Raw genomic sequence first — 13,456 nt, 5'->3', positions numbered from 1 at the left:
TGTATGCGTTTGTGTGTAGATGTTGCCTGCAGGCACGGGGACGTGTTTCTGATTAAAGTGGAATGGATGAGTAGCATCCCTCTACTTACTGCAGACACACTTGCATACGATTGCGCAGTGCTGCTGTGTTGCTTCCAGGCACTGGTAATATCTCCTACTTGCATTGGATTCACTCCACCACGATCCGTTTACTCATTGTAGACACACTTGCATGCGATTACGCAGTGTTACTGTGTTGCTCGCAAGCATTGGTAGCTTCTCCTACATGTGTTGGATTCACTGCACAACAATCCTCTGCTCACTGCAGACACACTTCCATGCGATTGTGCAGTGTTACTGTGTTGCTCGCAAGCATTGGTAGCTTCTCCTGCATTGATTGAATTCACTGCACAACGATCCCTGTACTCACTGTAGACACACTTGCATGCGATTGTGCAGTGCTGCTATGTTGCTTGCAACCACTCACAACATCCCTTGCTTGCATTGGATTCACTCCACCGCATCCCTCTACTCACTCGCAAGCACTCACAACTTCCCCTACTCGTGTTGGATTCACCCCACAACAATCCATCTACTCATTGCTGGGTTACTCGCAAGCACTCACAACATCTCCTACTTCCATTGGATTCACTTCACCACTTCCGTCTCTTCGCTGCAGACACTTCATGTGTACGCTTGCTTGCTGTGTGCGTGTTGCTTGCAAGCACCCACAACTTCCCTTGCTTCCACCCTGTTCGCTTTACAACACTCCTCCACTCACTCGCCACTGTGTCACTGCTTCGCCCACCATGCCTGCACGCACCTGCAATCGACCCTTTATCAATCCTCACCATCACTCACACACTACTCTGTCACTCCCTCACAACTTCACTCCACGCCACTTCACTCAGCAGCATCGCCTCGCTCCCTCTTGCTCTTGGATTTACTCTCCAACATCACCTGCGCTTCCTCTCTCTCGCCTCCAGCAGCGATATGATCAGGTGCGTAAGAAGCTCGCTGCAATCACCTTCTCCTCTCCCCGCTTCACCTTCTCTCTTCGTGCATGTGTGCTATTGCTTGCAATATTTGTGCTTCTGCTTCCTTCGCTCCACCGCCACAATCACAACCCAACCCAAAACACAACAACACGCATTCATGCATGTGTCGGTTTGTCCCTTTGTCTCACCCTTCACTCACTTGTTTCCTTCTCTCTGCCCTTTGCTATTCCACATTCCATGTGATGCATTGTTGCTTTGCACTTGTTGCCACATGCTTCATTCACCCTTGGCCCTCTTTCTCTCTTCCATCCACTCACCACCACACAGCACCTCTGCACACAACATCACACATCCTTCACTTCATTCCACACAACACAGCACCACAACACAACCCACTGTGTGCATTCGTGCTTCCCTTCGTCCCTTTCTTTCACCACCTTGTCACCACAAGCCTTGTTTGTCCATTTCACCTGCGTTCCACCCCTCCTCCTGTCTTGTTTCAATTCTTGCCGTTGCTGCTGCTGTTTCCATGTGCTTGCATGCCTGCCCTTGTCCCTGTTCACTACTTTGTGCCGCCACTCCTTCCCTTACGTTCCCTTCCCTTACACTTTCCTGCCTCGTTCATGTTTCATGCTGCATGTGCTACAGCACATCGTAAACCCATCAAGCCCACGCTGCCGCCTTCTTCACCATCAGCCCTGTTCACATCCACCACCACCACCAGTCGCTGTCATCATTACTCACTCACTTCATCCTTTTTCCCACTCCCTCGTTCACTGCTGCTGCTGTTGTCCTCACCTGCATGCAACACCCACTCCACAGCCACACACCCAGCTCACCACCAATCCAATTCACATCACAACAGCACACACTGTGTTGACTTCACTGCAACCACCAACAACCATCCCATGCACCACCACCAGCACACGATACACACAGCTGCACATGCCTGTTACATTGTATGTTTCCACTTCACGTCAGCAACACGACAGCAAAGCAAACAAACACACACACACACAGACACACGTGGCAAGAACAAGCCAGAAAGCATCCCCATATCAACTGCAAGCAACACACACACAAAACAAGCGACAGCTCCATGCTACGCAACACCGCTTCACTCCCCCATCAGCCGCCATCAGCACCTTCAGCCAACAACAACAACAACAACAGCAGCAGCAGCGTGCATGCTGTGGCAAGAGAGAACAGAGAGAGAAAGAGAAAGGGAGGGGAGGAAGGCAGAAGGACACAAGGAGAGAGACGTGCACGCTGTCAACAACAACACGACACAACAACACAACACAACACGACACAGTCAACACCACCCGCTGACGCTCCCCTCCTTCTCCAACGAGGCGCGTGGTCGATAGCAGCCCCACGTCTTGCTTGCTTGTCCTGTGTCCATGCTTGCTCGTGTGTCCGTGCCATGCCATGGGTTCCAACAAACAGCTTGCACTTCTCCTGCACAAGTATCCATGTGTGTGTGTGTGTGCATGTGCGTGTGGGGATGACAAAGAGGGAAGCGAGGGAAGGGAGCAGAAGAAGAAGCAGGGGAGAGATGGGGAGGTGCGTGAGCACAGACGATGGTGATGGGCGCACACGACGTGGCTGTGGTGAACATACACACACAAGCACAAAGAAGCAGCAACGCACAACAGACAAAACAGACACAAACAGGGGGAAACAAGAGCAGCAGCAGCGGTGCAACACACACACACACACACCGAGGGAAGGACATCAGCCAGCCAGCATCATCCAACACCCCTTGCATCCACTGACTCCATCCATACAGCAGCGGTGGTGGTGGCAGCAGAGGGAGAGAAGGAAGAGCGTGCAGTGCCTGCCTGCCTGCCTTGTCTGTGCGGGGATGTGTGTCTGCACACCCACTCACTGTGTCTGTGTCTGTGTGCGTGTCACCATCCAAACACACACAGGTGTGTGAGACAGAGGGAAGCAAGCAGCCATCACACACACACAGAGTGAATCACAAGCAGACACAGCATGAACGACATGCACGCAGTCACAGTTACAGTCACGCATATGCAAGTGCAACGCACCGTGAGGTGGCATCAGACTGCTGCGTGTCAGTGTGTGTGTGTGCGTGTGTGTTCACGCACACGCGTGTGTGGGTCGATGCAGTCCATCATCCCTCTCTGTGTGCGTGTGAGCCAGATACATCCACGGCAGCAGGAGTACGTGTGAGATCATGTCACAACACTCACCGCAGCCACGTCCCACTCTCTCCCTCCTCCACAACACACACACAAACACACACGCACCCACACAGCGGTCAAACCAATTGACAGAATTCGCCCAAACTCACGGTGCCAGCGTGCCATGGGCCTGTGCAGCACATATGTCAGCCTCACCGACCGTGGGCAAGGCGTTGCATGCCTTTGGCCCTGCACACATCCATGGTGTGGCCGCTGCTGTGCGTGTTCTCTGCTTGCACCTGTGCACCATCACACCATCACCCACCACACCCGACACAATCCACGGAACCAAACGAGACCACCCACAACAGAACCGCCAGTGAGTGCCCGTCACAACGCGCACCCTCTCCCCCGTCTCCACCAACCCTACGCCAGCCACGCACTCGAACAACGCAACCCACCACCTCCCACTCAAGCATACACGCACCTTGATTCGCGTTTCGCTTGTTGCTTGTTTGTTTGTGTGTTTGGTCTTGTTGTTTCGTGTTTGGGCGATTTGTGGAAGATGCCACAAATAATCGCCCACTGCTGCGTTTGTGCAGCAACTTATGCTGTTTGCTTTCTGCGTTTGCTTGTTGAAGGGCGGACTTGCGTGCTCTACTTGGTTGTTTGGTTGGTTGGTTTCAATGAGACAAGAAGAAGAAGAAGAAGGGGAACAGCACTGTGTGTGTGAATGCAACGCAGGCTCACAGGCCTTGCAGGCTGAGGAAGGGCAGGGAGAAGGGGAGAAGAAAGGGGGATGGAAAAGAAGAAGAAACAAACACACACACACACACACACACAGCTGTGCACAGCATGCATCCCCTCCTCTTCTCTCCTCTCCTCTCTTCTTCGCTTCCTCCTCCCTCCTCCTCCTCACAGTCACAACAAACAACCAACAGCCACAAAGGGCTGGAAGAGAAAACAAACAAAGGGAGGGAGGGCAACAGCCACCTAGCCAGATTGCCATGGAAGCAATAGACGAGGCGATAGAGGGGGGGGGGGGGGAAGGAGGACACCGTCCATCAACACACACAAACACACATCTGTTGGGAGCATAACGTCTTCTGTCCTTGCTTTCCCTCCATCCTCTTCCTTGGCCTTGGTTGAGTTAGGTTGGTTGAGGTGGCACAGCTCGCAATGGCGTGGCATGCGTGTGGGTGTGGGTTTGGGCATGGGTGTTGGATGTGGATGGGTTCCTCTGTCTGTGCGTGTGAAAAGGGGGTGGAGGGAAACAGTGGAAGGGGTGGCAGCAGCAGGGAGGAGGAAGAAGGAGAAGAAGCAAGGGAAGGGCGGTGGATGTGAGCATGCCATGCATGAGTGGACAACAACAACACATGGGCGTGCAATGGTGATGATGTGTGCTTGGTGTTGTGCGTTGTATGTGATGGCACAAGGACACAAAGGTCAACCCCAATCACACACACACACACACACACACACCTCGTCGTCGATCAACGCATCTGCTTGACATATGCGCACACGCGCACGCGCATCTGCAGTCACACACACACACACACAGAGTCAGACATGGCATTGCAGAGTGAGACGATGCACCATGCACACGCATGCACAACAATGCAAAACACAACCACCACAACCACAACGACAACATCTCTCCCCTCATCTCCATCCTCCAAATGCACGGTCACATGGCCAGGTGTACAGCCGTGGTGGTGATAATGGCCATGATGAACGCCTTCCTCCCACTTTCCCTCAACCCCCTTCCACCAACAACACACCATTTCGTGCCCTCACCTCGTGCATCGTGTTGCAGTCGGCGTGGTTGATGGCGATGCACACACATGCACACACGCACACATGCACACACATCGCTGTGTGTTCCCAGTTGAGATGAGCAACGGAGGGAGAGGAATGGGCGACACGACACGACGGCCAGTCAACCCCAGCCAATCCAATCCAGCATCAACCGCCGTGTGTTGCCTGCTGCAGTCATCATCACAACCACACAATCACAGGTACAAGCAAAAGGAATGAGCCACTGATGTGTGTGTCATTGTCATGTGATATTACCACCACATGACATCACGTGCATGTGCATACGCACTCCCCATCCCTCAACCAACATCATCGCCCTCCTATCACTTCCCTTCCCTCTCCCTCCTTTCGCTCTGCACTCCCGCATCGCCTCACCACCACCATCACCGTGTCACGTCCCTCCCCCCCTGCTTCCCACCACTCCACACAACACAGCCCACCAACCAACCAACCAACCGCCAACGATCATCCTCACCTGTGCTTGATGCAGCCAGCCAGCCAGCCGATGTGTCACAGCGAAGCCAGAACAAAAGGGAAGCGCAATCACATGTCACGGCCACCATCGTCATCGCTGATGGAGCAGAAAGAGGAGATGAAGGGGGAAGATTAGCGGGCACGGGCCGTGTCCTTCCTTGTCTTCATCCGTGCAGTCCCAAACATGGTGCACAGCGCACATGCACACGCACAGCCATCATCACAGCAGCACCAGTGGTAGCAGCAGCGAGCTAGCCTGCCTGCGTGTATGTCTGTGAGGCAAGGAGAAACCAACCAGAGACGAACAACAATGACCGGCGATGGTGAGAACACGAAAGGAGGGACACAAAGGACCACGCATGGGAATATGCAGTTTGTTGTGGGCGGGTGAACCAGATGCACACAAGAACAACGAAGCAAGCACCCACCAGGCAAGCAAGCAAGCAGGCACACGATGTCACCACCACCGCCACATCCACCACTGCTGCAATACCTGTGTTGGCCGCTGTCTCGATCACGCCTCAACAGCACCACATCGCATGGTGAAGGCTGATGATGATGATGACACAGAGCAAAGGCGATTGGTTGGGAAAAGAAGAAGGGGATTCGGTTGGGGAAACCCGCACACGTCCGCCTGCAGCCACACACACACGCACACGCACATTTGAGTTGTGTGATTGATTCATGTGAGACACACGTCAGTGCAACCACCCCACAGCCAATGTCTGCTCTGATGTGTTGGCACACATGTGTACATGCGTGTACGTGCGTGCGTATGTGCATGCGAATGTGTACTACCACCCCATCATCACACACACACACACACACACAGCGGCAGCGTCTCACCTTGCGCCTTCTTCTCTCTCACATTTGTGTGTGCGTGTATTGCCCTGGTCGTGTCATGAGGGGTTGGGAAGAGAACGGCCACTGTCCTGTGCAAAATCTCACACATGCACACATGCGCAAGCACAAACAATCAAATCAGCAAGAATGTCACGACAAAGTGAGCCTGCATGGCAGAAACAAACCACATCCACCTCCTTTGTCACATTCGCATCACTCAAATCACCACCTGTGCACGCACAATTCACATCCCCACACACAGACACCACATCACCACCACCACAAGCATCACACCTGCACATGCGTGTGTGTGTGCCGTCTACATCCACCACAAACACTCACCACCACCAGCGTCGTCGTCATGCGAGGCAACGGCACACCGACGTACATCACACCCTGTACGTGTGCGTGTGAAGAAAGAGGTGAGTTGTCACAGAATCAGGCTGTCAACGACAACAACACCCGTTGCCAGCACCAGCAGACCCAATGACATCCAACCAACACATCACAATCAATCACGCACATGTACATGCTGATGCTCACACCCAACACATCACACACACCAACCACATCACCTCAACCCCCACCCATTCATCTCACCTCCACATCCATGGCCGCAGCCGCTGCTGTTGGCGACCAATGACGACGAGGACGAGGGGGAGGTGGACGAGATACAGAGGGCCAGTTCATCCACAATGCAGCCAGACATCGGCTGTTGCTGCTGTTGTTGCTGCTGGTGGAAACGGTGAAAACAAACGGCCCCTTGCCATGCCGTGTCCTTTGCTCGCTCGCTCGGCTGCTTGGTTGGTCGGTTGGATAGATGGAGACGGATGCATGGCCCTGTGTCCAAATCAATCGAAAAAAAAGGGGGAAAAAGAAAGACACATGAGTGGACAGAACAGACAAGGAAAGAGGGAAGCGAAGAAGGAAACATCACATGCCAACCAACACACGCACACACACATCTCAGTCGCCCTTCTCACCTTCATCACTCGTCATCTTCATCGTCGTTGGTTCCACCGCTTCATGCGCCTCCTCAACGCTGTCAAATGTGTGTGCACGCACACAAGATGGGAAGAATGCAGGGGGGGTGAGGTTGACAGCGAAGCATCATCAACCGCACGCCAGCCTCATCCAACCGCCCGCATTGACACCCAACCACACGCACGCATGTTGTCCCACTCACCACCATGCACACACACACACACGCACATTGCTCACCTCTTCGTCAGAGCGACTGACATGTGCAATATCTGCCTCACGCCAGATTGGGGCTGGTGTCGGCTGGAGTGTGATGGCGGCTGTGCAGTCAATGGCGATGGCGATGACGGTGACGGCCGAGCTGAGGTGGAAGAGAGGAAAAGGAGAGAGAAATGGGGAAGGGTTGATGATGATGGGGTCGTTCATGGCGGCTTCTTCCCCCTCCTCTGATGTGGCCCTGGCGCCCATGCAACCAACACACAACGACAAGACACGACGACATCGTCACACACAACACACAGGTATGGCATGTGAGCACAGCAGACGTGTTCACCTTCCTGACCCTCCTCTGCTTTCCTCCTCCTCGTCCCATCACACACACACACACACACACACACACACACACACACACACACACACACACACCTGCACATGATTGCGTCGCTGTGGTTGGATGTGCCCACCATGACCATGGACGTGTGTGTCCACAGCTGCTGCTCCCAACCCATCATGTGTGCACCCGCCCATCATCCTCCAACGATCCTCAGGCAGTCGCTCCCTGCAGCCACAAGCACACACACACACACACATGGCATGTGAGCTGCACAGGTACACTGCTGCATGAAGCACAACAGCAGCAACACCAAACACCCTCAGCAACAACAGCAACACATGCACCATGTGCCAACCAAAGCATCCATGATGGGCTCACCTTGCTCACGCATATGGGAACACTGCATGAACACAGCAGTGGCAGCCGAATCGAGGGGAGTTGCAGCAGCAGCAGCCGGCATGCGAGCCCACTTCCATCAACATCCTGATGTGTGCTGGTACCTCACCACCTGTGCATGTGTGCGTGGTTGCAGGGAACGTGGATGGGAACAGAACACAAACAAGCAGACAGCAAGCCATCACGTCAGCACAGCGGAACGAGTGATTGACATCACGCACCACCTGTGCATATGTGTGTGTGTGTGCGTGTCGGTGCGTGACCATCATCTCCATCAACCCCCTTCCCTTGTTCGCTTCACCACACCACATCACACCACCAGCCCATCACACAACCAACCAACCAATCACTCATCACCACCCACATACCATGTGTGAGGCGAGTGCAGCTGGCACCCGTGGCAAGTATCCTTGACATTTCCCTCATCCTGCTGCTTGCGAGTGTGCATCGCCTGTAAGTGTGTTTGTGTGCGAGCACCAGCATGGCGAGTGAGTGGAAGGGAAGAGGGAGCATGGATATGTGTGCAGCTACACTGCTGCAGCCACTGCTGCAGATGCTTTGCGTGCATGTGTGTGAAGGAGAAGAAAGGGAAGAGGGAGAGAAAAAGAAAACAGAAGGGAAGGAACAAGACATGCTGCACCCCATCCATCACTCTTCCTCACACCACCACCATCTTAGGCACTACCGTCCTCTGTCATCAGCCAGCCAGCCACACCACACCACACCACACTCACCCAGCATCCCCCACCCCACCCCACCCCACCTCATCCATCCATCCAGCCAACACATATCTTCGCCTTCCCTCACCTCTGCTGCTGCCGCTTCCAGCCGAAAATGCAACTTGTGCTGTCGCATCTGCAGCTGCAAGCAGCGGGCGATGGGTTGGTTGGTTGGTTGGTTGGTTGGAGGGATGTGTTCAGCAGCAAGTGGTGGTGGTGGCGCTGCTGCTGCTGCATCGGCGGTGGAGGGTGCGTTGGCTGGTGCTGCTGTTGTTGTTGTTGTGATGGCCGTCAGGGAGGGCGAGAAAGAGAGGGGAATATAAGCAGCGGCTGCAAGTTGGAGAATGTGCAGGTGTGCAAGCAGTTGTGTATGAGAGGACGAATGAGACACTGCATCAAGCAAGGCAATACAGACAGCCACCACACACATGCATGCACATTGATGTGGGACAACAAGGGGAGACAGGAGCAGCAGAGACAACGAGCACAAAACACGCGCAGTGATGCTGTGCGCATCATACACACATGCTGTGATGCACTCACATTGCTCATCGCTCGCTTGTTTGTTTGTGGTGTGTGTTGGTGTTGCTGCTTCCGCAGCCGCACAAGGGTGGCTGGATGGTCATCACATGGCAGCGCCCGTGTGTTCATCCCACCAGAGCAGTGGTGCTTGGTGGAGGGGGAGGTGGGGTGACAGCTGCTGGCTCAAGGGCCCTCTGTGTTGTGACAGCCGAAAGGAAGGAAAAACAAGCGTGGAGGGTGGTGGTGGTGGTGAGGATGGGAAGGATGTGAGCAAACACACAAGCAAATGAGGAGGTGATGATGGCGTGTGGATGGGTGGAGAAGAGAACACGCACGTCAACACACACACTCACACACATGCACACCTGCCACGCGTTGTCGCCGCTGAACAGGTTGATCCTGGCAGACTCCAGTGCTGACAGTAGCAAATAGCACATTCAAGTCAAGACACACGAGTGGCAGATGGTGAGAGTGGTTGAACGGACACGAGAACAAGTGAGCCACGCACACACCAAACCATACTCCCCACATTCACTGCACAGCCCCCTGTCCCAACAACACACTCCCTCACCTGTGTGCACTTGGGTGGAGATGGACTTGAAGAACTCCTCAAACACAAACACAACGCGTCTCTGCATCATCTCCACCACCTCATCAGGGATCGACTGCAGGATCCTCGGAAGCTGAACACAGTTGTGTGTGTGTGTGTGTGTATGTGTGTATGTGTGTGTGTGTGTGTGTGTGTGTGTGTGTGTGTGTGTGTGTGTGTGTGTGTGTGTGTGTGTGCGTGACATGTAAGCCATCACCAAACACAAAACCATCAAAGCACATCACCCCTCACGCATCGCTTCACATTCCCATATCACCGATCTGTCACCGCACCCCGAGAAGCCTGTGATCGGGGAATGCGAATGCTGAACGTCTCCCAGTCCAGCAGGTCCTGGTAGGGCTGCAAGCGCGCAAAAAGCAAACGCCAGAACATCACACCACAGCGCCATGAGCGACGGGAGGGGTACATCCGCACAGTGATGTGACACACAAGAAACACACACACACGCACACACACACACACGCACACACACACACACACAATGTACAATCCATCCATACGCACCAGCACGTAGTGATCGACGACAATGACGGGGATGGCACCCGCAGCCATGATCTATGCGGCATGAAAGGGTGTGACAGGAGATGGAAGGTGGGCAAGACCCCAAACAGGACCGAAATCGTCCGCAACACACACACACACACACACACACACACACACACACACACACACCACACACACACACACACACACACACACACACACGCCACACACCTGAAGGAGTGGTTGCCAAGTCCTTCCACGATGAGCCCAAACTTGGTCTCCAGCGCCAGCTCCGTGTACGTGTACTTGTTGAACTCTTCCTCTGCCTGCTTGCACGACGGGTCATACCCAACCTTCGCCCTCACGACCCATGCGCTCTTTGCCAAACCACCGGCACGCGCACACCAGCACAATGTCCCTGCGCATATACAAGCAAACATACAAAGAGACGATGTGTGTGCGTGTGTGTGTGTGTGAGGTGGATCCAGACAGACACGCACACTGTACCAAAACCAGCTAACTCCGAGGCAACACACAACACACAAGGGAACGCAGTAGCACACAACACATCGCACGCGTAGCACACCACACCTACCGTTGTGCAGCTTGGGGAGGCGGTTGCGCATGGCATCAGAATGAGCAGACTTGATAGTGCGTCTGCACAACAGGGAAAGAAGACACATGTCAAGCAGTGGCACCACAACAGGTTTGGAGTGAGATTGCAGCGGTTACAAGAAGGGCGAGCAGTGGTGCAGTGAGCGACACCAACCTCTCAAAACCCAAGCAGCAGCAGTAGTGAACATCGAACCTAACATCGCACCACGTCACAACACGCATGCATGCATGCACAGACCTGAAGGTGACGAGGTATTTCCTGTTTGTGCGGGCGGAACGCGTCGCTGCTCCGGTGTGAATGAATGAATGTCACCATGGAGAAGAGTGGCATGGACACACCGAGGCCGTCACGGTGGTGGAATTCACTGAAGTGGTGTGATGAGATGGAACAGACAGGAGTGGTGAAGCGTGTAAGCATCAGCAGTCGCACATGGTGCGTGCCAACCCAATATTCACTTCTCTTCCAACACACACACACACACACACACACACACACACACACACACACACACACACATGCACGCCTACCTGTGTCAGTGCCGCAGATTGACGAGGAGCAGGTGATGGACGAGCAAGGGCATGCGACACAGCAAATCGTTGCCAGCCAACACCCACCACCATACCACTTCTGGAACGGACAGCATGGTTGTGTCCACCCCACTTGCGGCTGTATCGACGATGAGGATGGATGGCGAGTTGCATGGAATGCCGTGGCAGGAAAAGCCCATTGTCCACAGCCACGCCGCTGATCCACTTGCATCCGCCCTGCAGCAGTTCATCAAGCGTGGTGGTGTCTGTTGTGCTCGTGCTGCGATCAGTGGTCAGACCCGTAGAGGAGGGTGTTGTGAGACAGCCAGCACGCCGTCTGCAGTGCCCACATGGCTCAACCGGTTTGCAGACTGTTGATGGTGGTCGTGTCAACCACTGCTGTTGTTGCTGTTGCTGTTGTTGCTGTTGCTGTTGTTGATGGGCTGATGATGAGCACAGAGGTGGTGGGAGTTGCATCAGAGGGATGCCGTGGATGAGGCCGGTGCTGGTAACGACGCCACAAACCCCCAATCGCAAGTTGCCAGTGCCTTTGCCGAGTGCATCTTGGATGCTGTTGCCAGACGGTGGGCTGACTGACAGTGTTTGTGGCTGGTGTCACACATGTGTATGCAACGGCCAAGAAGGAGACTTGTTTGCGGCTGTTCACTGCCTGCTGGCTGGGCTGCTGGCTGGCTTGCCGTGCACTTGTCGTGCTTTTGTCCCGGTCGCAAGCAGCACAGCAGTTGTTACCCCCTTCCCTTTCGTTCCTCCACGCAGAGCACTGCTCCATCAAGCCGTTCGCCCCTGCGTGTGCGTGCTTGTGCATGTCTGTGCCTGTGCGTGCTTGTGCGTCTGCCTTCCATCACGCAGCAGTGAACCCTTTCAACAACAAAGTAGAAAGTGCTGACTCGGCACAATTCTGTTTGTGTTTGTGTTTTGTGTGGGGAAGAAGACAAGAAGGAAGATGCGCTGCGTGCAACGGCAGTGACAGCGCTGCTGTGGTTGGTGGCGGTGTGCTGTGTGTGCTGTTCAGCCACCGTGGCGAGCGTCGTCTCAAGCTCACGTCCAGTGCACCAAGATGAAGGTGTGTGTGTGTGTGTGTGTGTGTGTGTGTGTGTGTGTGTGTGTGTGTGTGTGTGTGTGTGTGTGTGTGAAGCGGCTTGCGTGCCCATCCCCTCCTCCCATCGCTGCTCTCACCTACCAACACTTCTCCCCCCCCCCTCCATACACACACACTCGCACACTTGCACACACCGCGCTGACAATCGAACGTTTGCGTTTGCTGGCAACATGGCGCAGACGTCCATGACGCGTGAGGCGTGTGCCACGCTCTGCTACACCTTCAACTTTTTCACTCAAGCGCCGTTGAGTACGGCTACCAATGCTTCTTCTGCGAACACCCAAGCTGAATTCCACCGCGCAGTCTCGGCGGTGTGTGTGTGTGTGTGTGTGTGTGTGTGTGTGTGTGTGTGTGTGTGTCTGTGTCTGTGTGTGTGTGTGTGTGTGTCTGTGTGTGCGCCTGTGTGTGTGTCTGGGTGAGAAAATAGTAAAATAGAACAGCAATTACCCCCGCCAGAGGAAAAGACTCGTTGGGTTTATTTTTACAATATATAAACCCCAGAATAAGAAACACATCAACGGCGAAAAACACAGAAAATGGGGGAATCGAATATCAATGAACCCGCTTACCGTAGAATTTACAGAAAGATCCACTAATCTCAGATCCAGAATATAGACATCACACGTGCGGAAAGGATTAAGAAATTAAAAGGAAAGAAAAAAGA

General features: G+C 54.0%; 2 protein-coding genes across 2 annotated transcripts in view; one reads left to right on the top strand and one right to left on the bottom strand.

Annotated features, from left to right (window-relative positions):
* Window positions 1–6,607: 6,607 nt before the first annotated feature.
* On the bottom strand, window positions 6,608–11,923 carry PTSG_10657 (uncharacterized protein; the record flags this gene model as incomplete). The annotated part of the gene is made up of 17 exons (XM_004988135.1): window positions 6,608–6,661; window positions 6,872–7,105; window positions 7,249–7,307; window positions 7,470–7,607; window positions 7,892–7,962; window positions 8,178–8,268; window positions 8,564–8,727; window positions 9,458–9,614; window positions 9,800–9,851; window positions 10,008–10,119; window positions 10,319–10,385; window positions 10,551–10,601; window positions 10,790–10,851; window positions 10,895–10,947; window positions 11,121–11,186; window positions 11,383–11,428; window positions 11,768–11,923. Coding segments are annotated over 17 exons (1,633 nt in total), but the record flags the coding sequence as incomplete, so codon positions are not given.
* A 1,039-nt stretch (window positions 11,924–12,962) lies between these two features.
* Window positions 12,963–13,456, top strand: part of PTSG_13083 (uncharacterized protein) — a gene marked incomplete at both ends in the record, with an annotated part of 5,842 nt that continues 5,348 nt past the window's right edge. Inside the window, one exon of the mRNA XM_004988134.1 lies at window positions 12,963–13,041. Coding sequence (XP_004988191.1) covers window positions 12,963–13,041 — 79 coding nt within the window. The remainder of the gene's footprint in view (window positions 13,042–13,456) is intronic.

Source organism: Salpingoeca rosetta (assembly GCF_000188695.1).
Source record: "Salpingoeca rosetta unplaced genomic scaffold supercont1.38, whole genome shotgun sequence".
NCBI classification, from domain to species: domain Eukaryota; class Choanoflagellata; order Craspedida; family Salpingoecidae; genus Salpingoeca; species Salpingoeca rosetta.
Note: the sequence above shows the minus strand (reverse complement) of the source record. Positions and strands in the feature narration are given on the sequence as shown.